Source organism: Mauremys mutica, chromosome 26 (assembly GCF_020497125.1).
Source record: "Mauremys mutica isolate MM-2020 ecotype Southern chromosome 26, ASM2049712v1, whole genome shotgun sequence".
Lineage (NCBI taxonomy): Eukaryota > Metazoa > Chordata > Testudines > Geoemydidae > Mauremys > Mauremys mutica.
In genome coordinates, this window is record NC_059097.1 from 15,127,084 (window position 1) to 15,153,908 (window position 26,825).

General features: G+C 51.6%; 1 protein-coding gene across 1 annotated transcript in view; it reads right to left on the minus strand.

The window, feature by feature from the left end:
* The window catches only part of LOC123356631, an 871,996-nt gene that overhangs the window by 243,887 nt on the left and 601,284 nt on the right, over positions 1-26,825 (minus strand). Inside the window, 1 exon segment of the mRNA XM_044999988.1 lies at positions 7,057-7,946. Within this exon segment, the coding sequence (XP_044855923.1) occupies positions 7,057-7,946 (890 nt within the window).

Genomic DNA, 26,825 nt, shown 5'->3' on the forward strand with positions numbered 1-26,825 from the left:
ACACTGAACTCTGCCTTCTGCAGGGCCACCCTGGGACTTCCTTTCCTGCCTGCAGACGGCTGGTAGCTTCTGCACTGCTAACTTCCTCTTTTCACTCTCCCTGTGGCTCCTCCGACCCAATCTCCAACTCCGCTTCTAAAGGTACCGTCTCAGCCTGAGCTAATTTTCTCACCCTCCTTCTAGTCATTGGCCCTGCGGATTTTCTTTCTCTCTGTCGGTTCCACCTGCCGACAGGGATGGGAACCGATTCTTTATTCTTCTCTAACACATCTCCTATTTTGTTAACTCTTTGATTCTTTTCAACAGCCAACCACGGTCTGATTCATAGCTGTCCAGCGATTTTATGCTGGCTCCCAAAGTTTGCTGGGCTCTTCTGAGTAACTTTCATTTTTATTCCATTTCTTTCTCAGTGAACTATAAGCTACGAGCAGACGTTCAACAGCTGTTCCCTTCACCACTTTAGCCTTTTTTTTTTTTACCTGCTCTGTTTCAACATCAAATACATTGCTCACAAAACCCCATGGGTTACAATGCTTAGAGATCATCTCTATCAACAGCTATTTCTCAGCTGTTCTAAACCTCCTTCGTGTTTCTGAATGTCTTTTCTGGCAAAGTTTTCTAAAGCCAGACTGCGGTAACTCCAACAGACTCTGCTCTCGCCCTTACTCCACTCACCGTAACACGTAGCACAGAACTCATTTGAATTCCAACACTTCACTGGCTTATGTAGTAAACTATAATGATCTCTGCTGTTTTACTCTGTAACTGAAGGCATCTCTACACAGAAACAGCAGGAAATAATACCCCAAACCAGTTTCACACCTAGTTCAGTAAGTCCCAGGTAAATGATAGAGGGGTGGGGTGCGTTCCCCTCTCTTCCCTGGATGGCTCGCAGCTGATCGAGAGGTCTTTTCCCTCTGCCGGGAACTGCCAAACAGCTGGGGATACTGAGGCAGACGGCTAAGAGGTGCAGCCTGGGAGAGTTGTGGGGACTGAGGAACGATACAAGTTCTGAGTTATTGCAGCATCTTGGCAGCAATTTAATACATAGATTTATCAACTCCCCCGCCACCCTAGTGTGGGTCATCGGCCCCGATGCTACTGCTTATATCTTATTGGTACCAGTCGTTACAACTACACGTATTATTTTAAATACCAACTTTAAATACTAACACTATTACTTTATAATATTGCTTTGTATCTTGCAAGATTAAATTCAAAGCCTATAGTCTAAAACTGTAAGTTAAACCACAATACAAAACAGGAAATACTGGGGCCGCAGTCACAGGAAATCAGGTTCCTGTGTTCTTAAGAGTGAGTTAGCAAGACACACAATCTTGCTCTCTAACTCTCTGCAACTTTAACTCTTTACTTATGTCGCAGGTGAGATTTCCAGGGGTCTATGGATGCCTGGAATCCCTGTCACACACTCCTCGGGACTCCTGGCTTTGCCTTGTCAGTCTGTAGCCTGATTTAGGGTGTACTAATAATATTATTTTAATGTATTAATTCAATTTTAATTTATGTAATTAATAATATTAATAGTATGGGTTGTAGGCTCGCCAAGCTGTTTGATCACAAGTTAAAAGTTCTTGTCCCGAATCAGGCTCCACAGAATTTACAAAGGACCCTCGGGGGGGGTGACAGGAAGCTCACACTGAGACAGATAGAGCCATAAAGACTTTTTATACATTGAATGAAATAGTAAGTAAATGGTAAAATACCCAGAGTTACAAAGTTACAGCGGCATGACTGCTATTCAAAAGATACATATGCTAATATAGTATTATATGCAACAAAGCTTTGGTTAAGATACTCACACCCTTCCTTGATAACCTGCTGGGGAGAGACACAGGACCAGCCTTGCAGTTCAGGTTTTTCAAGTCTTGAGTGAGGGATGCAGGGCTTCGAGGAAATTAATCCTAAGAGCTATTAAAACTAACTTAGGGTTTACTTGACTAACTTGAACTGAAAATCAAAACCTAATGAACAAACTAAGAATAAACGTAGGGAAACCGAGCTTAGCCTAGTTCCCTTGAAACTTCAAGTTTAAGAAGAACAAGAACAGCTACTAACAGCAGTGATCTTAGTAGATAGAATAGCAGAGGGACAGAGTAGAAATCCAGTACTCTAGCGAGGTGGGTCACCTCTCTAGGGCACAAGTGGCAGAAATCCGTCCTCCTCTGCCCAAATTTCATTCCTCACCCACAAAACGTTAGGCTACGCTTACTCCACAGGCCAGTAGGTTTGTGCGTATTGATGACATGTACATCCGCACACAAGTTTCTTTGTGGTGTACCTGTTAAGTCTGTGGGTACAAATTGAATCCCTCCCCCCGCCCATTGCCATTCTCCATTGTCTATTGGCCTAGCTAAAAGCTCTTAGATACAGGGGTGGGTACTTAGCTATTTAGGTAACAAGATGCAGGTCAACTTTATTTTCAGAGTACAAAGGTCTTACTAGACATATGCTAACTTTGCCTTAGCTTAACATCCAGGATCTGGCCTGTAGCTCTCTTGCATTGCAGCCAAACTTACTTGAATATAAATCTATAAACCTATTACAATAAATCCAGTCCTTAAGCTCTAAGAAAAGCTCTATCGCTGCAAGCAAGCAGGTTCGCCCCATAGGCTACAATACCCAGAAAGGGATGGCTCCCCTCCCCCACCTGCCATGCACACAGGCAGCAAAGCCCAGGGCAAGGCAACGCTCAGAGGCAAAGAGAAGGGGACGGCGCTGAGAGTGTCTCTGCCAGTCGGGCAGGAAGGGGAAGACGGGCTGGATAGTGGGAGGGGTGAAGAGGTTTGGGGGTGTGGTGGGGGGCAGAATGGTCTGGGACCGGGTAACCTGGGGCTCGGCAGGCTCCCTGGGGGACACTGGCTCCTCCCGCCCCTTCCACACCCTCTTGCGAGTCGAGAATGACCCTCCTGTCCCCACCCCCGGGGCAGCCGTGTCTCAGGACTCTCCCCAGCTGCACCCACTAACTCCCTTCCCATTTGGGGTACAGCTCAGGGCAACCGTTTCCCACCCAGGTGAACCCAGCTGGCTGCTGCCTGTTCTGGTGCCACAGGGCGGGTGAACGGCAGCACTGCAGCACTTCTCGGGCAGAATGTATTTCCTTCATGTGTAAAAGAAGAAATTCTGCGCTGGACGTGAATTCTGTGTGTTCGTTGTGGCGCAGAATTCCTGCATGAGTAACTCACCCCCTGCACAAACACAACCTGCTTCTCTCACCTCTTCTCCCTGCGTCTCCGAGTCCCAGAGCTGCTGCTGTGGTTAATGCACACAGGCTTTCACTCCCGTCAGAGCTGGCAAGAGCCCATCCAGTGACAGGACTGAACCCTGATTTTCCCATCACACGGGACAGTCTCGGCTGCGGGGGAGGGGGTACACAGGGAAAAGAGGAGCTGTAGCCATGATGGTCCCAGGATATCAAAGAGAGGGATTTTTAATTGGTTCTCAAGTAAATTCCCTCACCCACCTGGTCTCTCCAAGAGATCTGGAAGTGGCAGGAGGAGACAAACAGGAAGACAGAGCTCAGGACTCTAAACCAGTTTCAACCCCCTGGAAGAAACTACATTTCCCATCTGCCTATGGGTGTGTGTGTGTCCTATATGAGGGCCCACCCCATTCCTCTCACAGCAGCAAGAGGAGACTGCAGCCGGCCCCACAGGGGCCTTCCCCACCCTGGGCTGTGAAAGATCCTTGTGCCTTCGTTCCACACTGGCCACAGGAGGTCACTAAGGGCTCCCTCCCCAGACTAGCCAGGGATAATTAGTGGGTTATGGGAATTAGAAGACGAAAATTCATTAAGAACAATGATATTTGTGTGTTAATTATTAAATCCCCAGACACCCACCAATCCCCGCCCTGCTGCCGATGAGCTGTAACTATCTATGGGACTCAGCGACCGACCCTGCAGGGAGTTCCAGCCCCTCCCCACTTGTAAGAACAGGCCAGGGAAACATGGAAACACTTTCAACCAAATTCCAGCAGCTGCTGAGCATGCACAAGTTAAAATGAAACCAAGGCGCCGTCTCCCCAAGGACCTGGCCCCTAGTGCACAATTATAGGCACTGCCCAGAAATCTGAAATGGCCACGTCATCACCGATCGATCGTTATTGATCTATTGACTTCTGGGAATTACCAGTAAAGGAAACACCCCAGTGAAGGTGATACCCTGAGGGACAGACCTCATGTGTCTTTACAAATCGGTATAATCTAATCTGGGACTTTATACACTAAAATGCCTTATTCGTAGCCCTGTGGCGATTGCCTGGTGTCACTACGGGGCAGAATTAAGGTTGGTGCCTTAGCTGTGAATTTCCATCCCCTGGCATATTGCGATTGTGTTTGCAGTAGGTTTGGCAAAATTCATTTTGTCTATTTCTTTCTTTTCATTTCAATAGAGGATATCGAGATTTATTTTTAAGCCCCTTTTTAATGTTTACAATTTCAATGCTCAGACCTTTGGGAAGCTATGGAGGTCGTCAGACAAGAATTATTTCATTACAATAAATGTTGAGATTCAACAAGCCAAATCTTTATAAGGGTTCAAACACAAATTGTCAAAGTCACATGCAAAATATACGGTGTAAATATCCATAAACCAAACTCTACTTTCTCCAGAAGCATTTCTGTATTTTACCTATACACATAATTTTTCATGTGTGCGTAAAGTGAAATCAACATTTACTACAATTTATTAACAAAAATCCAATCCTTGCAAGGGTACTTTTAAATAATAAAGTACTTTAATTCTTTCCCTTAATGGACTGTAGTGCTTGCTTTGAGGATAATTACACCCTCCTTGCGATGTATTTTACTCTCAGTACCATAACCCCGTCGTGACGTAGCTCCTGTCGGGGAGCTCTGCTGAGGCCAGTGGCATTATGATCAGAAGGTGACACTCTGACACATGAGCAGAGACACACGGGGGAGGGTGGAGGATGAGGTAACATGGAGGCTACCAGGGTTGAACATGGCCCTACAGAGTGTGAGGAGCAAACTCCCTCTCAGCCTCTCCTCTCCCCCACTTCCCAGAGTCAGTAACTCTGATCAATCCTTCCCTGAAAGCTAAATAGCCCCTGTACGAGAGACAGTGATTAACGCAGGTACCTGAGGGGCTGCAGCGCCAGCCCCCTGCCTGGACGAGGGGGATGAAGAACTGCAGTAGAAACGGGCTAGGCTGGGCGAGGGCAGAGCTGATGGGGGACTGGGAGCCGAGTTGACCAGGAGGCCAGAACTCTTGGCTCGGGGTTGGGACAAGAAGCCAACAGGACTGGGTAGAGGCACTTGTGTGTATTTTCCCCCTGTTTAACAGAGATCAGTCTTGGGACCAATCTTATTCCACATGGTTATTAGTGACCTTGGCACAAGAAGTGGGAGTGTGACACACAGCTGGGAGGGAGTGTCAACGTGGAGGAGGACAGGAATAGCGTCCAAGAAGATCTGCACGACCTTGAAAGTTGGAGTAATAGAAATGGGATGAAAATTAATGGTGCAAAGTTATGCACTTAGGGACTAACGACAAGAATTTCTGCAATAAGTTGGGGAATTATCAGTTGGAAGTGACAGAGGAGGAGAAAGACCTGGGTGTATTGGCTGATCACAGGATAATTAGCAGCTGCCAATGTGATATGGCCATGAAGCAGGGGAATGCAGTCCTAGGATGCATGAGGCGAGGTATTTCCAGTAGACACAGGGAAGGATTAGTACTGTTCTACAAGGCACCGATGAGACCTCATCTGAAATACTGTGGGCCATCCTGGTCTCCCGTGTTTGAGGAGGATGAAATCAAAACGGAACAGGTGCAGAGAAGGGCTACTAGGATTATCCGAGAAATGCGGAAAATGTTGTAACTTGACGTCTGTACATCAGGATTTGAGGACTTCATTACTCAGCCGGAGGTTAGGGGTCTGTTACAGGAGTGGGTGGGTGAGGTTCTGTGGCCTGCGATGGGCAGGAGCTCAGACTAGATGGTCATGCTGGTCCCTTCTGGCCTTAAAGTCTGTGAGTCTATAAACTGTGCCTTGCGTTGCACAGACACATGGAGATCAGGGCCCCATCGGGCTGCGCGTGGCAGAGACCCTGACTGAGATCAGCACCCCCATTGTGCTGGGCACGGCCCAGACAGAGAGGGACAGTCCTTGCCCCACAGAGATCACAATCCAAGCAGACAATCATAGATCTGACTTAGGCGTCTATAATTATTGTGAGACGCCAAGAACCATTTTGTTTTTTTACAGGCCAAATAGGGGAATTGGCAGTGGAAGTACATCTACGTAGTCCTCCCTGTGTTAGTAACACTGAATCGTTTTTTCTATATATGTTTTTGATTGTTTTGAGTAAGGATATTGTCTCTGGGCTGATTTATCTCCTCCTTTTACAACTATAGTGTCTGCCATACATTCACAATCACGTTTCAAGGTCATGCAGATCTTCTTAGAATCACAGAATCTCAGGGTTGGAAGGGACCTCAGGAGGTATCTAGTCCAACCCCCTGCTCAAAGCAGGACCAAACCCAACTAAATCATCCCAGCCAGGGCTTTGTCGAGCCTGACCTTAAAAACGTCTAAGGAAGGAGATTCCACCACTTCCCTAGGTAACCCATTCCAGTTCTTCACCACCCTACTAGTGAAAAAGTTTTTCCTAATATCCAACCTAAACCTCCCCCTCTGCAACTTGAGACCATTACTCCTTGTTCTGTCAATGGGTAGGAGGAAAACAGCCGGGGGTGGGTGTCCTGGGTCAGGAGAAGTCCCGTCCCCCCGCAAGCCTTCAAACTGGGACATGGTGCACCAGTGCCAATCAGAGCGCCAGAGTTTATATACTAGTTTATATATAAACTCTGGTGCTGTTTATATATAACTAGTTATATATAAATACTTATATATAACTGTTCTTATATATAAGTTTAAATACCACTTGTATTTACACAGTGAAGATGGTGCACAGATCACTATGTGGGAATTAGCAAATGTGATTTTTTTGTAAATCTTTTCCCAGTCCGAATCAAGGCATTTGTAACAGTTCTCCAATGTGGATTTTGCCATGTCTAATAAGGTGTGAGCTCCTTTTGAAGCTTTTCCCGCACTCGGAGCACGTGTAGGGCGTCTCTCCTGTGTGGATTCTACGATGTACGAGAAGCTCTGAGCTCTGATTGAAGCTTTTCCCGCACTCAGAGCATCCATAAGGTTTCTCACCCGTATGGATTCTGCAATGTGTCCTCAGGGTAGAGCTGTGATTAAAGCTTTTCCCGCACTCAGAGCACGTGTAGGGCTTCTCCCCGGTGTGGAGTCTCTGATGTCTGATAAGGTTTGAACGCCGACTAAAGCTTTTCCCGCACTCAGAGCACGTGTAGGGCGTCTCTCCTGTGTGGATTCTACGATGTACGAGAAGCTCTGAGCTCTGACTGAAGCTTTTCCCGCACTCAGCGCATCCATAAGGTTTCTCACCCGTGTGGATTCTCCTATGGGTGCTCAGGGCAGAGCTGTGATTAAAGCTTTTCCCGCACTCAGAGCATGTGTAGGGCGTCTCCCCTGTGTGGAGTCGCTGATGTCTGATAAGGTGTGAACGCCGACTAAAGCTTTTCCCGCACTCAGCGCATCCATAAGGTTTCTCACCCGTGTGGATTCTCCTGTGTACGCTCAGGGCAGAGCTCCGATTAAAGCTTTTCCCGCACTCAGAGCATGTGTAGGGCGTCTCCCCTGTGTGGATTCTCTTATGTTGGATAAGGGCTGAGTGCTGACTGAAGCGTTTCCCGCACTCAGAACACATGTAGGGCTTCTCTCCTGTGTGGGTTCTCTGATGCATGATAAGGTGTGAGCTGCAACTGAAGCTTTTCCCACACTCAGCGCATGTGTGGGGCGTCTCTCCTGTGTGGAGTCTTTGATGTTCGATAAGGTCTGAACGCTGACTAAAACTCTTTCCACACTCATGGCATGTGTAGCGTCTCCCTTCGAAGCGGATTCTGTCGCGGGTTATAAGGTCTGAGTGGCTACTGAAGTTTTCCTCTGGCATCTGCTGAGTCTCACAGGCTTTGGCTTTTTCTGGGAGTGCACAACTCCTGGAAACATTCCCTTTGGATCTTCCTGATAACCTTCCATGTGGTTCTACTTGCTCAGCGTCTTCCTGCTGGGGTTTCTCCTTCTCATTCTCACTCACCATCCCATCACCTGATGGGAGACAGAGAGAATCCAGACATAGGTCACTCCCTGTGCCAGAAAAAAAGGAAATGTCAGAGAGAGGAATGGAAAAAGGGATGAACAAACCAAAATATGTGTGGGAGAAATCAAACCTCTCAGGAGCTGATTTTCCCCAAACCCTTCCCCAGAGGAGAGAGGAAGGGATTAGTTTTGGTCCACATCTCACCAGAACACTCAAGGGAAAGCGAGATCGGGGAGGAACCTGCTGCAAGTTGTCAGTCAGAATAGGAGGGAAGCCATGAGTGACATCTGCCATAATGATTCCACATCTGCAGGGAACAATCCTGAGCTTGGAGAGCTCACAGGGTCTTTGTAGGGCATCCCAAATGTTTCCTGCATTCCTAAACAGTTGTTGAGTTGGTTTAACCAATTCCTCACCTGTGAAGGCAGCTCTCGGGAGCACTTCTTTCTCAGAGCCCTGGAGGTCCGGGACCCACGGCTCTTCCCCTCGTTCCAGCTGCGAGATCACATCAGGTTTGGAAATTGGAAACCCTACTCCAGGCAAAGAAAACAAGGGAGGTCAGTGGAATTTGTGGGATACTCGTCACAAAGAATATTCCATGGTTGTAATCCCTGCTCATTTTTAAGCAGTAAAATACCAAGGCCAGCTTCCTTGGCTCAAAGTGGCAGAAGAGTTAGTATTATTATTATAAATCATCCTCTCTGGCAATAAATCCCTTATCAATGGTTGTGGTTGTGAAACCCTCCTTTCTGTATTGTCTTATCTTTATGGTCACCGCTTTTACCTCGTTAATCAGTCTGGTTCTCTAATTGTTTCTATCTGCTGTAAAATTCATGTTGCTAGGTGTGAGTAAATTACGTAGTGGGATATAATTGGTTAGAGAATTATGTTAGGCTATGTTAGAATTGTCAAGTATCGGGGGTAGCCGTGTCAGTCTGTATCCACAAAAACATCAAGGAGTCTGGTGGCACCTTAAAGACTAACAGATTTATTTGGGTATAAGCTTTCGTGGGTAAAACAACCTCACTTCTTCAGGTGCATGGAGTGAAAGTTACAGATGCAGGCATTATATACTGACACACGAGGAGGAGGGAGTTACCTCACAAGTGGAGAACCAGTGTTGACAGGGCCAATTCAATCAGGGTGGATGTAGCCCACTCCCAATAATAGATGAGGAGGTGTCAATTCCAAGAGAGGCGAAGCTGCTTCTGTAAGGAGCCAGCCACTCCCAGTGCCTGTTCAAGCCCAGATTAATGGTGTTAAATCTGAAAATTAATTTTAGTTCTGCTGTGTCTCTTCGAAGGCTGTTTCTGAAGTTTTTTTGTTCAAGAATAGTGACTTTGAAATCTGTTAGAGAATGACCAGGGAGATTGAAGTGTTCACCTACTGGCTTGTGTATGTTACCATTCCTGATGTCCAATTTGTGTCCATTTGTTCTTTTACGTAGGGACTGTCCGGTTTGGGCAATGTACACGGCAGAGGGGCACTGCACACGGCAGAGGGGCACTGCTGGCACATGGTGGCATATATCACATTAGTAGACGTGCAGGTGAATGAGCCCTTGATGGTGTGGCTGATGTGGTTGGGTCCTCTGATGGTGTCGCTAGAGTAGATCTGGGGACAGAGTAGGCAACGAGGTTTGCTACAGAGATTGGTTCCTGGGTTGGTGTTTCTGTGGTGTGGTGTGTAGTTGCTGGTGAGTATTTGCTTCAGGTTCGGGGGTTGTCTGTAAGCGAGGACTGGCCTGTCTCCCAAGGTCTGTGAGAGTGAGGGATCGTTTTCCAGGATAGCTTGTAGATCGTTGATAATGCACTGGAGAGGGGCTGTATGTGATGGCCAGTGGTGTTGTATTAGGTGGAGCCTTTGTGGGAGGTGTGGGATTTACCTGAATAGGCCTAAGGAGACAATCCCAGGTCAGATATTTCGCACCCTCATTTTGAGAGACTAATGAGGAACCACAAGCGGGTGGAATACGCCACAGGATTCTGAAAGAAGGAAGTCTGGGGCGGGCTCTAGCAATTAGTTTGCTATGAAGTATCTCAGCAGTTGGATGCATTCATATATTAGAATGATTAATAAATCAGTGATGTAAATCATGAGTACTGAGGCTTGATGCTTAATTATGGATTTCCCAAAGGCCAGGTATGGTTTGGGGCAGCTATTGACATTATTATAATCAGAGCAAAGGAGCAGATGTGGTATATCGCCATCCTATTTCCATAAGGAAGCGGAGAAAATACGTCTCCTAGTGACCAGTTTTTCATTTTGTCAGGTCCCTGGGACAGTGTAAACTGAAGCAGGGCCTCCCGTCTGATGGGCTCCCTTGTGCCTCGATCTGTTTCCATTGGTGCCCATAGCTTGTAAGTCCGCACAGTGCAAGCCCCTCTTTACTATACTTCTCTGACTGTAATCGTTACGTGTATTGATCCTTGCCTATGATTTCAACTATAAATCAAGTGTCTGTGTGTTTCACCCAATTTCATCTCCTCCATTAACGGTGAGTAGCCATGTACAAGGGCGAGCTGGGCCCCTACACGTCATCTTATCGGTGTAAACACTGTCCAGGCTACACCACCAGCCTGTGACATCATCATCAAAGTGCCCATGTGTGCCTGGGAAGGGGCCCTGCTCTGGGAGGGAGGATGCAGCAAGGACTCAGGGTCGGTGGCCGGGGTCGCTGTGCACAGAGATGGGGAGGTTATATGGGGGGGGGGGTAATGAGTGGGAGAGGGAGGTCAAGCGTTAAAATAATAATATTGGGGGGGTGAATGTATAATGAAGTGAAACTGGACAGAAATAAAACTGGAGTGGAGGCTCTAAAGCAACAAGGCTTGGGCAGGGATTCGGGGTTAAAGGTCTGGGATCCCCCACAGCTCTAGATCCCCAAACCTCTCCTCCCTCCCACTGACCCACCCAGCCCACTTCCTGGGTGCCCTTCCCCCACACCCCCCTCCCCTTCTTCCCATTACTCTCAGCCGGCACCACCTCCCGGCACCTTGGGAGCTTCTTGTGTTCCCTCCTCGTCTCTCACATCCTCCTCCCTCCCTGCTGCTTCTTAGCTCTAACCCTGCACACACCCTCCCCGTGTCCTGGCACCCCAGAATTATCTACTCCCCCCTTCTCCTCCCCTCCCACGGCTCTGTTCTCCCTTCACCCGTGGGGTCCTGAATGGGAACATTATTCGCTCTCCTATCGAAAGAGGAGCTCATCTGACTGTCACACAAGCCAGGCATGAGTCACACACCTATTTACTCAATTTAGAATTCTACAGGCAGCATATTTTCCTCTTACACTGAGGAACAGGCATGAAAGCTACAGTGATTAATGTAGTTATTAATGTAGCCAGTAAGGATACATTCGATGCAATTTTCAAATGTCTGACAGCACCAAAAAGGCACATGTCCAAAAATTATACTAGTGGGTGGGAGATGAGGCATCCGACGAAGTGGGTATTCACCCACGAAAGCTCATGCTGCAAAATGTCTGTTAGTCTATAAGGTGCCACAGGATTCTTTGGTGCTTTTATGACGAATAAAGGTATAAAGTTATTACTGCTCAGGTTCTTCAGAGACCCCACAGCTTCTAATAACCCAGGGGACAGGACTCCTTACCCAGCGAGGTCACATTCTCGTAGTTCTCCTGCATGACATCCCTGTAGAGGGCTCTCTGAGCGGGGTCCAGCAGAGCCCCCTCTCCCCTGGTGAAATACACAGCCACCTCCTCGAAGGTCACCGGCCCCTGAAAGAGCAAGAGCCCAACACTCAGGACCTGCTGCCCCACTCACAGCCCCACTATTCACGGAACAGCAGCACCAGGTAAATGGAGGCTCCGGGAGGCCCATGTTAACAGAGTCCCACCCCACCTTGCTTAGAGCAGCGAGGAGGCATCAGATGGTAGAAAGAGAGAACCTGTGTGTCTCCCAGCTGACAGACGGAGGCAGGGTCGTCACATTTATCACATACCCACTAGCCAGAGCTTGATACAGGAGATGGGGCTGTCTCTGGACCCTGCTGGTGGCTCCCTGGTAGGAATCCCAACACTCTCCAAATAAAATATATGGAAGAAAGGGGAAGTCAGTAGTAAAGACTAGAAGTTAGAAGGTCGGAATTGTAGAAAATTGGTAAGGGAAGGTATCTAGAGTGATCAGATCACAAGCCTGCAATATCGCGACACATTGGGGTGCCATCAGCCCCGCCAATAGTCCGACCTCCACTCCTCCCAGGCTCCCCCCTACTCTGCCCCAGGCTCCGCTCCCCCGTTCAGTCCTCCCCGCCCCCCAATGTGCCTTTCCTCATCCCCCAGCCTGCTGCTGGCTTGCTGCGTCCCTCCTCAGTCCCCACCCACCCCTCTCCTCTTCACCCCCCCCGCCCGCCACTCTCCTTTTCACCCCCCCGCCACTCACCGATGGTGCCCACTTCCCGTCTGCCGGGTGGGTGCTCACCTGCCCCAGCACGACTCTCACCCCCCCTCATTCCACCCCCTCCCCCCGAGTGCCCACCCCTGCCCTGCCTCCTCTCCGCCTCCTCCCCCGAGCGTGCTGCATCCCTGCTCCTCCCCCTCCCTCCCGGAAAGTCCAACCCACGCCAAACAGCTGTTAGGCAGCGGGAAGTACTGGGAGGGAGGGGGAGGAGTGGGGACGCGGCCTGCTGGGGGAGGGAGAAGGAGGCAAGGAGTGGGGAACTCGCTGCCTCCTTATCTGATTATTGGGACAATTGGTGTCCCGATCATACATCAATCGGGACGCGGGACAAAGGGTTAAATATCAGGACAGTCCCGATTTTATCGGGACATCTGGTCACCCTAAAGCTATCAGAAATCAATGATCAATCAATGAAAAATAAGAATGAAGTTTTTAAAAGTATATTAAGTACAAAATTAATCCTAACAATGGTAGTGGTAAATTACTAGATGGAAATGGCAGAATTATCAAAAATAATGCAGAAGAGGTAAAAGTGTTCAATAAATGTTTCTCTCCTGGATTTGGAGAAAAACAGATGAAGTAACTCATATCATAAGGTGTTGACGACGACACACTTTCCATTCCAACATTAACTCATGAGGACGTTAAACAGCAGCTATTAAAGTTAGACGTGTTTAAATCAGCGGGTCCAGATAACAAGAGTTTTCAAAGACCCGGTGGAGGAGCATGGTGGACTGTTAATGATGATTTTCATTAGGACTTGGAACGCTGGGGAAATTCCATAAGACAGGAATAAAGCTAATGGTGTGCCAATATTTAAAAAGTGTAAAAGAGGTGACCCAGCTAATTACAAGAGTGCAGCAGCTGATACTGGATTTCATTAATAAAGAATTTAAGGAGGGTAATATAATTAGTGCCCATTAACAAAGGTTTAGACACAACAGATTCTGTCAAACTAACTGGATATCCTTATTGGGTGAGATCAAAAGTTTGGTTGCAACTAATAGTATTGATGTAACATACCTAGACTTCGATAAGGCATATGACTTGGTTCAGCAGAATATTTTGACTAGAAAACTAGCAACATACAAAATACACAGGGCATCTATTAAATAGGTTAAAAACTGGGATTGTAAATGGGGAACCACGGTCGAGTGGATTTCTTTCTAGGGGGTTCCCACAAGGATTGGTTCTTGGCCTTGTGTTATTTAACATTCTTATCAATGACCTGGAAGACGATATAAAATAATCACTGATAAAGCTTGCAGTTGCCACAAAGATTGGGGTGGTGGTAACTAATGAAGTGTCAGTAGATTCCGGCTCCAGCACTGGAAGCCTGGGAAGTTTTCCCAGCCCTGGCTGAGGGGTTATTTCCTCTTCCACGAAGAGGGGAAGTTCCACTCCTATTCTTTAAAAGTAGGCCCCAGATTACACAAGTCTCAGCAGGTTTGTCACATCCTGTCCCCTCCCTTTCCCCACCCTAGATAGTTCCTGCCTCCCACCACCTGGAGCAGCTCCCACCCTCCTATGCATTTACTGCTCCTCTCCCTCCAAGCAGAACCCACCACCAGCTCCCTGATAATCCCTTACCTGAGCCAGCTCCATTAAAGCCATTTCCTTCCTCCTGGGAGGAGGGGATGATCTGGAGCGAAACGTGGACGTTATTCTGTAACCTGCCAGGGCGAGAAGGGCAAGGTGAGAAAATTCAGGTGGAGTTTTTGTCCATTCCACAAGCCGATTCCCCCAGGATGTTTCCCTGCTAATGGACATTCTAGGTTCTGCCACAATGTGAAGCACAGAGTGACCTTATCCCAGTACAGGCCTAGCCCCCTCCCACCAGGGTGTAACCCTCTGAGACAGGGTGAAACCCTCCCAGTAGCAGAGTCTCTCTGTTACACTTATCCAGATTGCGGACGATACCAAGCTGGGAGAGGTTGCAAGTGCTTTGGAGGATAGGATTAAAATTGAAAATGCTCTGGACAAACTGGAGAAATGGTCTGAAGTAAATAGGATGAAATTCAATAAGGACAAATCCCAAGTACGTCACTTAGGAAGGAACAATCAATTCCACACGTACAAAATGGGAAATGGCTGCCTAGGAAGGAGAACTGCGGAAAGGGATCTGGGGGTCACAGTGGATCACAAACTAAATATGAGTCAACAGAGCTACACTGCTGCAAAACAAGCGAACATCATTCTGGGCTGTATCAGCAGGAGTGTTGTAAGCAAGACATGAGGAGTAATTCTTCCGCTTTACTGCGCACTGATTAGGTCTCAACTGGAACAGTGTGTCCAGTTCTGGGCAGCACATTTCAGGAAAGATGTGGACAAATTGGTGAAAGTCCAGAGAAGAGCAACAAAAATGATTAATGGTCTAGAAAACAAGACCTTTGAGGGAAGATTGAAAAAATTGTGTTTGTTTAGTCTGGAGAAGAGAAGACTAAGGGCAGGTCTACACTACGGTGGCGATCGATGTTGTGAGATTGAGCTATCGGGGGTCGATTTATCGTGTCTAGTCTAGAGACGATAAATAGATCCCCGAGCACTCTCCTGTCGACTCCTGTACTCCATCGCCGCGAGAGGCACAGGCGGAGTCAACGGGGGAGCGGCAGCAGTCGAGTCACCGCCGGGAAGATGCCGCGATAAGTCGATCTCAGTACATCAACTTCAGCTACGCTATTGTCGTAGCTGAAGTTGCGTATCTTAGATCGATCCCCACCCAGTATAGACCAGGGCTGAGAGGGAACACGATCACTGTTTTCAAGTACATAAAAGGTCGTTACAAGGAGGAGGGAGAAAAATTGTTCTTCTTAACCTCTGAGGACAGGACAATGGGCTTAAATTGCAGCGAGTGCAGTTTATGTCAGTCATTAGGGAAAAACTTCCTGTCAGGGTGGCTAAGCACTGGAATAAATTGCCTGGGGAGATTGTAGAATCTCCATCGTTGGGGATCTTTAAGAGCAGGCTGGACAAACACCTCTCAGGGATGGTCCAGATAATACTGAGTCCTGCCTTGAGTGCAGGGGACTGGACTAGCTACCTCTCGAGGTCCCTTCCAGTTCTGTGATTCTATAAAGCAAAGGCCAGAGAAGAGCAGAATCAAAGGAGTCACTCTGGGGATTCTCCCTGTCACTGTCCCCAAGGCAGCTCTCTCAGGTTTACAAAGCTGTTGGATGCTCCAGCCTTTATCCAGTCTCTCCTGGGAGTGCCCCCTTCATGGGCTGGGCCTAGTTTTAGCTTTTGACAAGCGCGACCCCGGGGGCTCTGAGACGGGGCCTCCTTGCCTCAGCACATCTTGTTTCTTTCTGTGGCTCCCCAAAGAGTCCAAGTGAGTAGATACTCCTGATACAGACTGTGAACATAAGAGCGGCCCACTGCCTCAGAGCAATGGTCCATCTAGCTCAGCGGCCAGTGCCAGGTGCTTCAGAGGGAACGAACAGAACAGGGAACCATCAAGTGATCCATCCCCTGTCGCCCATTCCCAGCTTCTGGCAAACAGAGGCCAGAGACACCATCCCTGCCCAGCCTGCCTGTGACACTGGCAGATGAGGTGTTAGCTCTTGCAAAAGCTCCCAAGTCTTAACTGAACATGGACAAACGCACGGCTGGAATCAGTCTGGCTCCCCTGGGTTAGTCTTGTTAAAACAGGGATTAGAATTATAACAACGTGTTTAGTGTTTAGACTTTACTGAATGCTTGTGAGTTGCTGCCTGGGTTAATATCTGACTAGTTGCATTGTGAGCCTCTGTGGCTCTGTAAATCACCAGACAGGAGACAGACTTTACCTAGGTGAAGTGCTGACTGGCAACCGAACGCATTACACCCCGCCTGGCAGGAAAGGTCCATCAACACCAGATAGACTATTATGGGATGTTAAATAAGACAAATGACTGTTGTTGTGCTCTTGACTTCCCATTAGCTGAGTTCCCAGCAGCTCAGAGCACATGGCAGGAAGGGATTCAAAACCCCATACAGAAGGAATTTATTATCTGTCTGCTGCTTGGACTCTGGGGGGCAAAGTTTCAAAGGGGGAGGAGGCTGAAACTTGCACTTGAGACCCAGTAAACTCTGAAGGGGACTGAGATGCTCCCAGAAGTAAGAGGGGCCCATATCCTGATGGGAGCTGTCCACATTTACTCCCCCCCCCCCGCCATTTCTTTCTTTCATTCCTTTATTTACCCTTGTTTGCCGACAGTCGGCTCTTTTGCTGTTTCCCCTGGTGCCCCGAGAGAGGAAGAAAGTGCCCCGAGGTCTCAGCCAGGGGGTTGAGCCCTGACACACTAGACGGACGTGCCCCGTAGCACCCCTGGGGCAGGGGCCAATGGGACTCTCAGAGCTGCACCCCAGAAGGCCTGAGGCCCAGCAGCTGGGCACCAGTTTGAGGGGCTGGATGGCCTCTCCCTGGGGGCTGCCAGCAGCCTGGCACATGGAGTAGACATGGGGTGGCCTGGGGAGCAGGAAGCAGGGCAGCGTCCCAGACAGCACAGCGAGAAGGGAAATGGAGAGGGGACGAGGGGTACCGCAGTGAACTCAGCACCCGTCCTGAAGGCCATTGGCAGAAAGTCGCCCTCTCCCTGGCCTACGGGGGTTAGACAGTGACACAGATCCCTTGGCAAAGTGTCGCTTGGTCTTTGCCATATCCCCATCGTGACGTAGCTCCTGTCGGGGAGCTCTGCTGAGGCCAGTGGCATTATGATCAGAAGGTGACACTCTGACACATGAGCAGAGACACACGGGGGAGGGTGGAGGATGAGGTAACATGGAGGCTACCAGGGTTGAACATGGCCCTACAGAGTGTGAGGAGCAAACTCCCTCTCAGCCTCTCCTCTCCCCCACCTCCCAGAGTCAGTAACTCTGATAAATCCTTCCCTGAAAGCTAAATACCCCAATATGTGAGACAGTATCAGCAAGACCAGAGTCAGCTGATGCTTTAGTGGCTGCAGAGCCAACCCCCTCGCCTAGCTGAGGGGAGTGAAGATCTGCAGTAAACGCAGGGCTGAGGCTGGGGGAGGGGGACACAGCTAATGGGGGACTGGGAACCAAGAGGCCAGAGCCCGTGAAGGGCTAGGAGCAGAAGTCCTCAGCACTGCGTAGAGGAACTTCCGTTTATTTTCACCATTTACCATCCTGCCATGTATTTAGGAACTTTTCATTCCCATTTAAACACACTGGAGCTAAGCTGTGTTGATACATTTCCATTTGAAATGGTACAGTTTTAATTAGGTGCTTAATCAGATGCTTTTGCACCAGAAAGCAATCCGTGATTGACAGGCATTCATTAATTCACTTGACTGGTTGCTGTGCATCAATTTAAAAAAATCCTACAGATGGTGTGAGCCAGTGTAAAAATATCAGGCATTAAGAAATGGAAATTAGCCGTCGGTTCATCTCTCATGTGCTTATCTCATCATTTTAATTACATAGTTTGAAGGGACTGAACAGTAACACCAGGTTGTTTTATCAGCATCAGACTCTGTTTGTATAACTGGTTGCAAGATTTCATTGGACATTGTGAACCAGCCGTCTTAGCCTTTGACTTTGAGATGACTAAATACAACCCAGCGCACGACTCCTGACAGACTGCAAGGCCTGGCCGGTGACATGCTCCCTAGAGAGCAAACACCGGACGAGCCCTTTCGCCCTAAAACGCGCTTCTGGCTCTTTGACATTGCCTTATGCGCCCCACCAGAACATGCTACGGGGACCAGGTCAGTACAAGTACCAGCGGGGGAGCCGTGTCAGTCTGGAGCTGTAAAAGCACCAAAGAGTCCTGTGGCACCTTACAGACTAACAGACGTTTTGGAGCATGAGCTTTCGTGGGTGAATCCCCACTGCGTCAGATGCATTTTACAGGTCATTACAGCAGAGCTTCACTAGGTACAGTTCTACCAGCTCTGTGCCAACTTTCAAATGGTTCTGTTTGTTTGGTCTTTCATTCAGCTTTGCAATGATTAGATCCCATTTAAAAACTGGAACTGAAATAACCGAAGCAAGTTAAGAAGAGAGCGACATCGGGCACAGGTGGGGGGAAAAACAATAAAGGGAAAGAACTGACTATGCAAAAAGGAACATCCCGAACGATCAGCGCCCCAGACCCCCGTGAACTGAATCCACCCCAGCCAGGCACATCAAGCTGGGCCCCTGAAAAATCGCCCAGCCCGTCTGGCAGTGAATGCTGCGTGTTCCAGGCAGAGCTACGGTGTGTGCGTCTGCTCTGCTGACGTCCTGCTTTGGTACCGTGAGGTCACTGTCCCCCCCGACCACCGCAAGCCTTCAAACTGGGACATGGTGCACCAGTGCCAATCAGAGCGCACTAGTGTAAATTCTGTCTGTACGAAGGGGTTGCACCAGTGCCTAAAACACCAGGGTGGCAGAGACCTTCAGTGCCCAAAACAGCCCTAGAACTGGGCTCTATTTCTAGCTCTGTCACGGACAGCCTGGGTGACCTCGGGCACGTCAAGATTTCTCCTCCCAACTTCAGTCTCTTTACCCAGCTGCCCTCTCACTGGGGTCTCCTCTCTCCAGAGCTGCTCACCACTCAGATCTGTGTGGGTGTCCCCAGAGCTAAGGCAGGTCAGCTCGGGAACAGTCTGACAAGGGGGCTGGCAGGTAGGACAAACCTCTGGCAGAGATAATCCACATATACTGGGTCCTGCCTCGGCAGGGAGAGCTGGACTTGATGACAGCTTGAGGCCCTACATGTCTAGGCTGCCCTACAATAGATACGTATGAAAACACAACATACAGAATAAAACTCACCACAACACAATGTCAGGCAATTCAGAGGGAAAAAAAAACAAAAAACCCACAGTCCACAGCATAAAATGACAATACAAAGGAAAAGAAAGCAACACAATTCTAACTAACACACCCTAGGACAAAAGCACACAATGGAAAATAGCTCAACTCAAACCAACACAGCACAGGTATCAAACACGCTGAGGCAAAACAATGCACCATAAAACTGCTACACAACATGGTGCAATCACAGTTCCAAACGGTACCATGTGAAACAGCTCAGCGTCAAACACAACACAGCACAAAAGAGAATTATTACAGTGTAGGCCTGGAAGGGATCTTGAGAGGGCGTCTACTCCAGCCCCCTGTGCTGAGGCAGAACCAAGTATCCCTAGACATTCCCAGACTGGTGTATCTCTAACCTGGTCTTAAAAACCTCCAGTGAAGGAAATTCCACAGTCTCCCTTGGAAGCCAATGCAAGGCAAACACAGGCCAAAACAACGCTGCACACACACACGCTGGGCCTGGGGTTAAGGGGAGAGACAAGAATTGAAACAAACAATCTGGGTTCAGTTCCCAGTTTTGCCCCAAATTCTCCACGCAAACTTGAGCAAATTACTTCAGTTCTCTGAGCTTCAGTTTCCCCATCTGTAAAATGGAGCGTCACCTCGCACCATTGGCCTGTTTAGCCTTTGAGCTTTTTGTGGCAAGGCCTCTCTGTCCCTGTGGGCATGTCCACACTGCAGTCAGACACCGGCGGCTGGCCCGTGCCCACTGACTTGGGCTCACACGGCTCAGGCTGTGGGGCTGTTTAATTGTGGTGTCCATGTTCCGGCTGGGGCTGCAGCCCAAGGTCTGGCACCCTCCCACCTCGCAGGGTCCGACAGCCTGGCTCCAGCCCAAGCCCAGACACCTACACTGCAATTAAACAGCCCCTTGGCCTGAGCCCGTGAGCCTGAGTCACCTGGCCTGGGCCAGCTGGGGGGTTTTAGTGGCAGGGTAGAGATACCCTTAGTGTCTGTTCAGCACCTGTCACAATGGGGACCCTGATCTTGGTCAGTGTCTGTGCAGAGCCCTGCACAACAGGAGCCTGACCTCAGTCAGGAGTTCCCGGCATTACAGGATCCTGGATTTTGTTTTGGGGTCCCTGCAACATCTGACAAAATGTGGGGGCAAGATCTCTGTCGGGGTCTGTGCAGCGCCCAGTAGAGTATTGGGGTGTGATCTGGGTCGGGGTCAGTGCGGGGCCAGGCCTGACGGGGACACAGATCTCAGTCGAGGTCTCTGAAGTGCCCAGCACAATGGAGCCAGCAATCTGGGTCGCAGCCGTGTGCTGCCTGGCATAAGGGGGGCCGTGATCTCGGTCCAGGTCTCAGTTTTACCTGGCATAACAGTGGGGTCTGATCTCGCTTGGGGTCTCTGCGGGGCCTGGCACAATGGGAGCCTGATTTCACTTGGTGTTGATGCAGGGCCTGGCACAATGAGTGCCCCAAACTCAGTCAGGGTTTGTGCAGCGCCCGGCACACTGGGGGACCTGATCTCAGGCAAGGCCTGAGCCACGCTCAGTACGATAAGGGCCCTGACCTCAGTCACACACCTGGGGAGAAAAGCGGGAAGATTTCCAAGCATTTGAGATCAGTATTTCAGACCTGAGTGGGAAATGGGGCACACACTAAATATTTGCCAATATAAGGGAGAAGCGCCAACATCGGGGGAGACTTTCTGTCACCGTTCAACAGTCCAAGGGAAAAGGGGGGAAACTGGGGGGGTTATACAGGGATATTCAATCCACAGCAGAATGGGATGGTTTCCCCTTCCCCCACACTCACACGGCCGGGGGGGGGGGGGAGCCCTGGGTGATGTGGGTTTCACAGGGGAAAGGAGGGGGCTGGAACCAGAAGGTCACTGGCTGCGGGGTCTGGGAAAGTGACTAGCAAGCGGGGGGGGGGGGGGGAGGGGACTGCTGGGTTGGGGGGAGGGGGAGTAGCTGGGAGGGGAAACCTGGGGCTGGGCCGTCTCCATGGGGGGGGACACTTGCTCCTCCCTCCCCTCCCAGGCCCTGTTGCCAGCAGAGAGGGGCCCCCCCAGCCCAGCCCAGCCCAGAGGTGTCCCTGTCTCAGGGCCCCCCCAGCCTCTGCCCAGCTCAGGAGTCACTGGGGGGAACCATTTCCCACCCGCACAAGGACAAATCCCGGCAGGTGGGAATGGGGGAAACCCCCAAACCTGAGACCTGAACTGGCCACTGGCGAAGGGGAGAGAAAATGGGGCACAATCGGGGGGGGGGGGGAGGGAACTTCTCAGGGGTGGGGGGAGGGGGGGTCACCCTGGGCGCTGCTCGTGGCTCTCTAGGGAGAAAGGGGGCGGGGCGGGGGGGGAGGGGGGTCCCCACGGGGGGGGCAGCGGTAAATCCGAGGGGATCTCAGCCCCCCCCCTTTCTCTCCCCGCCCCTCGGGGGTCACCTGCCCCCCCCGCCATGTCCGGGCTGCACCGACACTTCCCCGCCCCAGCCCGGCCCCGCTCCGGTACCTGGAGGCGGCAGCTCTCCCCCTCTCCCCCCGCGCCGCGATCTGCGCATGCTCAGAGCTCCAACGGCACCAACCGTCTCCGGCCCCGGCCCCGTGAGAGGCTCCAACGGCCTCGCGCGCGTCCGCAGCCCGGCCCCGCCTCCCCGCCCTACGTCACTTCCGCTCCCGGTAGGGTCCGGAACTACATCTCCCAGCCTGCCCCGGGGCCGCTTCCGCCTTCTCCGGGCCTGGTACGGGCGGGTCCCGGGGTCAACCGGACCCTCCCCCCCGCTTCTCATCCCCGCCTGTCATTTCCCCCCCCGCACAGATTCCCCCCCCTCGGCCCCTCCCCCCGCACAGACCCCCCTGGCCCCCTCCCCCCGCCTCTCATCCCCTCCCCCCTCACAGACCCCCCCCCGGCCCCCTCCCCCCGCACAGACCACCCTGGCCCCTGCCCCCCGCCCCTCATCCCCTCCCCCCGCACAGACCCCCCTGGCCCCTGCCCCCCGCCCCTCATCCCCTCCCCCCGCACAGACCCCCCCGCCACCCTCCCCTGCCCCTCCTCCCCTCCCCCCGCACCGACCCCCCCGCGACCCTCCCCTGCCCCTCATCCCCTCCCCCCGCACAGACCCCCCCGCGACCCTCCCCTGCCCCTCATCCCCTCCCCTCGCACAGACCCCCTCCGAGCCCGCCCCGATATCTCATCCCCTCCCCCCGCAGAGACCCCCCCCGGCCCCTCCCCCCATCTCTCATCCCCTCCCCTCGCAGAGACCCCCCCGGCCCCTCCCCTATCTCTCATCCCCTCCCCCCCGTAGAGACCGTCTCTGGCCCCTCCCCCCGCCAGTGCCTTCCCACTTCTCAGGCGAACTCTCATGTCCCTGTGTCCTGCCCCCACCCTAGCCCCCCACCCCAGATCCAACCCACCCCCTCCCTCGCGTCCCGCCCCAGACTGGAGCTAGAGCCATGGAGCAGGAGACATCCATCATCTCTCGGTAACACGTGACCCCTGGCAGTGGGTATTTCTGTCCCTCATCCCAGGTCCTTCAGTGAAGGCCCCGCAGTGGCTGCCCTGGTTTTGAATGTTTCTGTCCCGGGCAGTAACTCACAGGACTCACCCCTACAGCCCGAGTCCCAGGGTGGCCTCAGCCCAAAGAGGCGAGGCCTCAAGATTTAAAGGTCCTGGGGCAGCAGCTGTGGCTGGGAGTCCCGGGGCCTCTAAATCACCCAGGGCGAACTAAAGGGCCCGAGGCTCCACCCACCGTGGAGCTCCGGGCCTTTTAAACGCCGGCCCCAGCCCGGCTGCCAAAGCTGTGGGCGGAAATTAAAGGGCTCCTCCAGCCCCCCTGCCGCCGTGGCTATTGAACCTGGAGGAGCCCTTTAAATCCTGGCCCCAGCCGGTGCTGTGGGCTCGGGCCGGGGCCGGGATTTAAAAGGCCCAAGGGCCGCGGCAGGGATGATAATTGGGGATTTCCGCTATCCCCGTATTTACTGGGTACATGTGCCCTCAGGACGGGATCCAGAGAGAACCGTGGTTTTTAGGAACCATTAATGGCTGGATAAGCTAGTCCTGGAACCTATAAGGGGAGAGGCAAGTCTCGATTTAGTCCGAAATGGCACACGGGATCGGGTGCAAGAGGGGAATGCGGCTGAACCACTCGGTAATAGAGACCATAATGTAATTAAATGTAACGTCCTCGTGAGGGGGGAGATACCAAAGAAGCCCACTTTGGTAGCATTTAACTTCAGAAAGAGGAACTACACCAAACTGAGAGAGCGGGTTACATGGGCATTAAAAGAAACACTCACAAAAGTGAAATAGTATCAGAGGGGTAGCCGTGTTAGTCTGGATCTGTAAAAGCAACAAAGAATCCTGTGGCACCTTATAGACTAACAGACGTTTTGCAGCATGAGCTTTCGTGGGTGAATACCCACTTCTTCGGATGCAAGAAGAAAAGTGAAATAGCTGCAAGCTGCATGGAAACGTTAAAAAAAACCCTTCATCATAGAGGCTCAAAATGAATGTGTATCCCAAAAGGGGGCAAACCCAGTAAGAGGATTAAAAAATACCACCACGGCTAAGGCAGCTAAAGGCAAAAAAAGGATCCTTAAAAAATTGGAAGTCAAACGCTACTTAGGAAAATAGAAAGGAGCATAAACTCGGCAAATCAAGGGGGGATGCTTGAGGTGGGGGAGAACAAAGAGATCAGGTGACCTCCTGGCCCGGGAAAGAGACACAGCCCAGAGAGGAGGGGCAGGAGGGGGTTTGGCAGTTTTTTGGAAGCTGGCTGGAAAATGGAGGGGAGTGCTCGGCCCTCTCAATGGGGCTGTGGCCTCCCTGGGGCCCCAGATGGACCTAACTAAAGGGAGTCCTGTTGTCTATACTGGCAAGACCTGTTTTGGACTGTGTTCCTGTCATCTTAATAAACCTCTGCTTTACTGGCTGGCTGAGAGTCACGTCTGACTGCGAAGTGGGGGTGCAGGACCCTATGCCCCCCCAGGACCCCGCCTGGGCAGACTCACTGGGGGAAGCGCACGGAGGGGCAGAGGATGCTGAATGCTCCAAGGAGAGACCCAGGAGGTGAAGCCATGGGAGCTTCTTGCCCTGCAGACAGGCTGCTCCAAGGGAGAGGAGGCTCCCCAGAGTCCTGCCTGGCTTTGTGGGGAGCAGTTCCAGAGCATCGCCCAGGGGCTCTGTGACACAGGGTAGCTGAATGAATCATTTGCATCAATATTCACTGCAGAGGAAGTGAGGGATTTTCCTACACCTGAGCCATTCTTTGTAGCTGGTAAATCTCAGGAAAACTCCCAGAGTGAGGTGCTGATAGAGGTGGTTTTGGAACAAATTGTTAATTTAAACATTAATAAGTCACCAGGACTAGATGGTATTGACCTATTAATACTGAAGGGACTCAAAGAACAAATCATGTCAAACAAATCCGATAGCTTTCTTTGATAGGATATCGAGTCTTGTGGATAAGGGAGAAGCGGTGGATGTGGTAGATCTAGACTTTAGTAAGGCATTTGATACGGTCTCACATGATATTCTTATCGATAAACTAGGCAAATACAACTTAGGTGGGGCTACTATAAGGTGGGTGCATAACTGGCTGGATAACCATACTCAGAGAGTCGTTATTAATGATTCCCAATCCTGCTGGAAAGGTAGAACAAGTGGGGTTCCGCAGGGGTCTGTTTTGGGACCGGCTCTGTTCAATATCTTCATCAACGACTTCAGTATTGGCATAGAAAGGACGCTTATTAAGTCTGCAGATGATACCAAACTGGGAGGGATTGCGACTGGTTTGGAGGACAGGGTCAAAATTCAAAACGATCTGGACAAATTGGAGAAATGGTCTGAGGTAAACAGGATGAAGTTTAATAAAGACAAATGCAAAGTGCTCCACTTAGGAAGGAACAATCAGTTTCACACATGCAGAATGGGAAGAGACTGTCTAGGAAGGAGTACGGCAGAAAGGGATCTCGGGGTTATAGTGGACCACAAGCTAAGTATGAGTCAACAGTGTGATGCTGTTGCAAAAACAGCAAACGTGATTCTGGGATGCATTAACAGGTGTGTTGTGAGCAAGGCATGAGAATTCAGTCTTCTGCTCTACTCTGCGCTGGTCAGGCCTCAGCTGGAGTATTGTGTCCAGTTCTGGGCACCACATTTCAAGAAAGATGTGGAGAAATTGGAGAGGGTCCAGAGAAGAGCAACAAGAATGATTAAAGGCCTAGAGAACATGACCTATGAACGAAGGCTGCAAGAACTGGGTTTGTTTAGTTTGGAAAGAGAAGACTGAGAGGGGACACGATTGAATTTTTCAGGTATCTAAGAGGGCGTCATGAGGAGGAGGGAGAAAACTTGTTCATCTTAGCCTCTAAGGATAGAGCAAGAAGCAATGGGCTTAAACTGCAGCAAAGGGAGGTTTAGGTTGGACATTAGAAAAAAGTTCCCAACTGTCAGGGTGATTAAACACTGGAATAAATTCCCTAGGGAGGTTGTGGAATCTCCATCTCTGGAGATATTTTAGAGTAGGTTACATAAATGTCTATCAGGGATGGTCTAGACCAGGGGTCTCAAACATGCGGCCCGCGGAGCTCTTCCCTGCGGTCCGCGGAGCTCCCCAGGGCCGCCCAGAGGGGGGGGCAAAGGGGGCAATTTGCCCCGGGCCCCGGGCTCCGCAGGGGCCCCCAAGAGAAAAGCGGAGGCTCCCGCCTCCGCCCCTCTCCTGGAGCCTCGGCGCATAGAGCGCCGAGTCTCCGTCCGAGCACCTGAGCCCCGCCCCGATCCGAGCCGCGTGGGGAGGGGGCGGGGCTGGGAGCTCTGGGCTGAGCGCTGCGCACGGCGTGGAGCTCACAGCCCCGCCCCCTCACCACGCGGCTCTGAGCAGGACGAAGCTCAGGCCTCGCCGGAGACGCGCTCGGGTAAGGGGGGGGGAAGCGGGAGCCGCCGGGGCCGGGCCGGGGCCTGGGTGGGAAGCGGGACCCGCCGGGGCCGGGACCGGGCCGGGGGGGGGGGAGAAGGGAAGCGGGACCCGCCGGGCCGGGGGGGGGGGGGAGGGAAGCGGGACCCGCCGGGGCCGGGCCAGGGGAAGGGAAGCGGGACCTGCCGGGGCCGGGGCCGGGCCGTGGGGGGGGGAAGGGAAGCAAGACCCGCCGGGCCAGGCCGGGGGGCGGGGGACGGAAGCGGGACCCGCCGGGGCCGGGCGAAGGGAAGCGGGACCCGCCGGGGCCGGGGTCGGGCCGTGGGGTGGGGGAGGGAAGCGAGACCCGCCGGGCCGGGGGGTGGGGGAGGGACGCGCGACCCGCCGGGGCCGGGCTGGGCCGGGGGACGGGACGCGGGACCCGCCGGGGCCGGGCCGGGCCGGGGGAAGGGAAGCGGGACCCGCCGGGGCCGGGCCGTGCCGGGGGGTGGGGGAGGGAAGCGAGATCCGCCGGGGCCAGGGTGGGAAGCGGGACCGGCCGGGGTGGGGAAAAGAGGGACCCGCCACC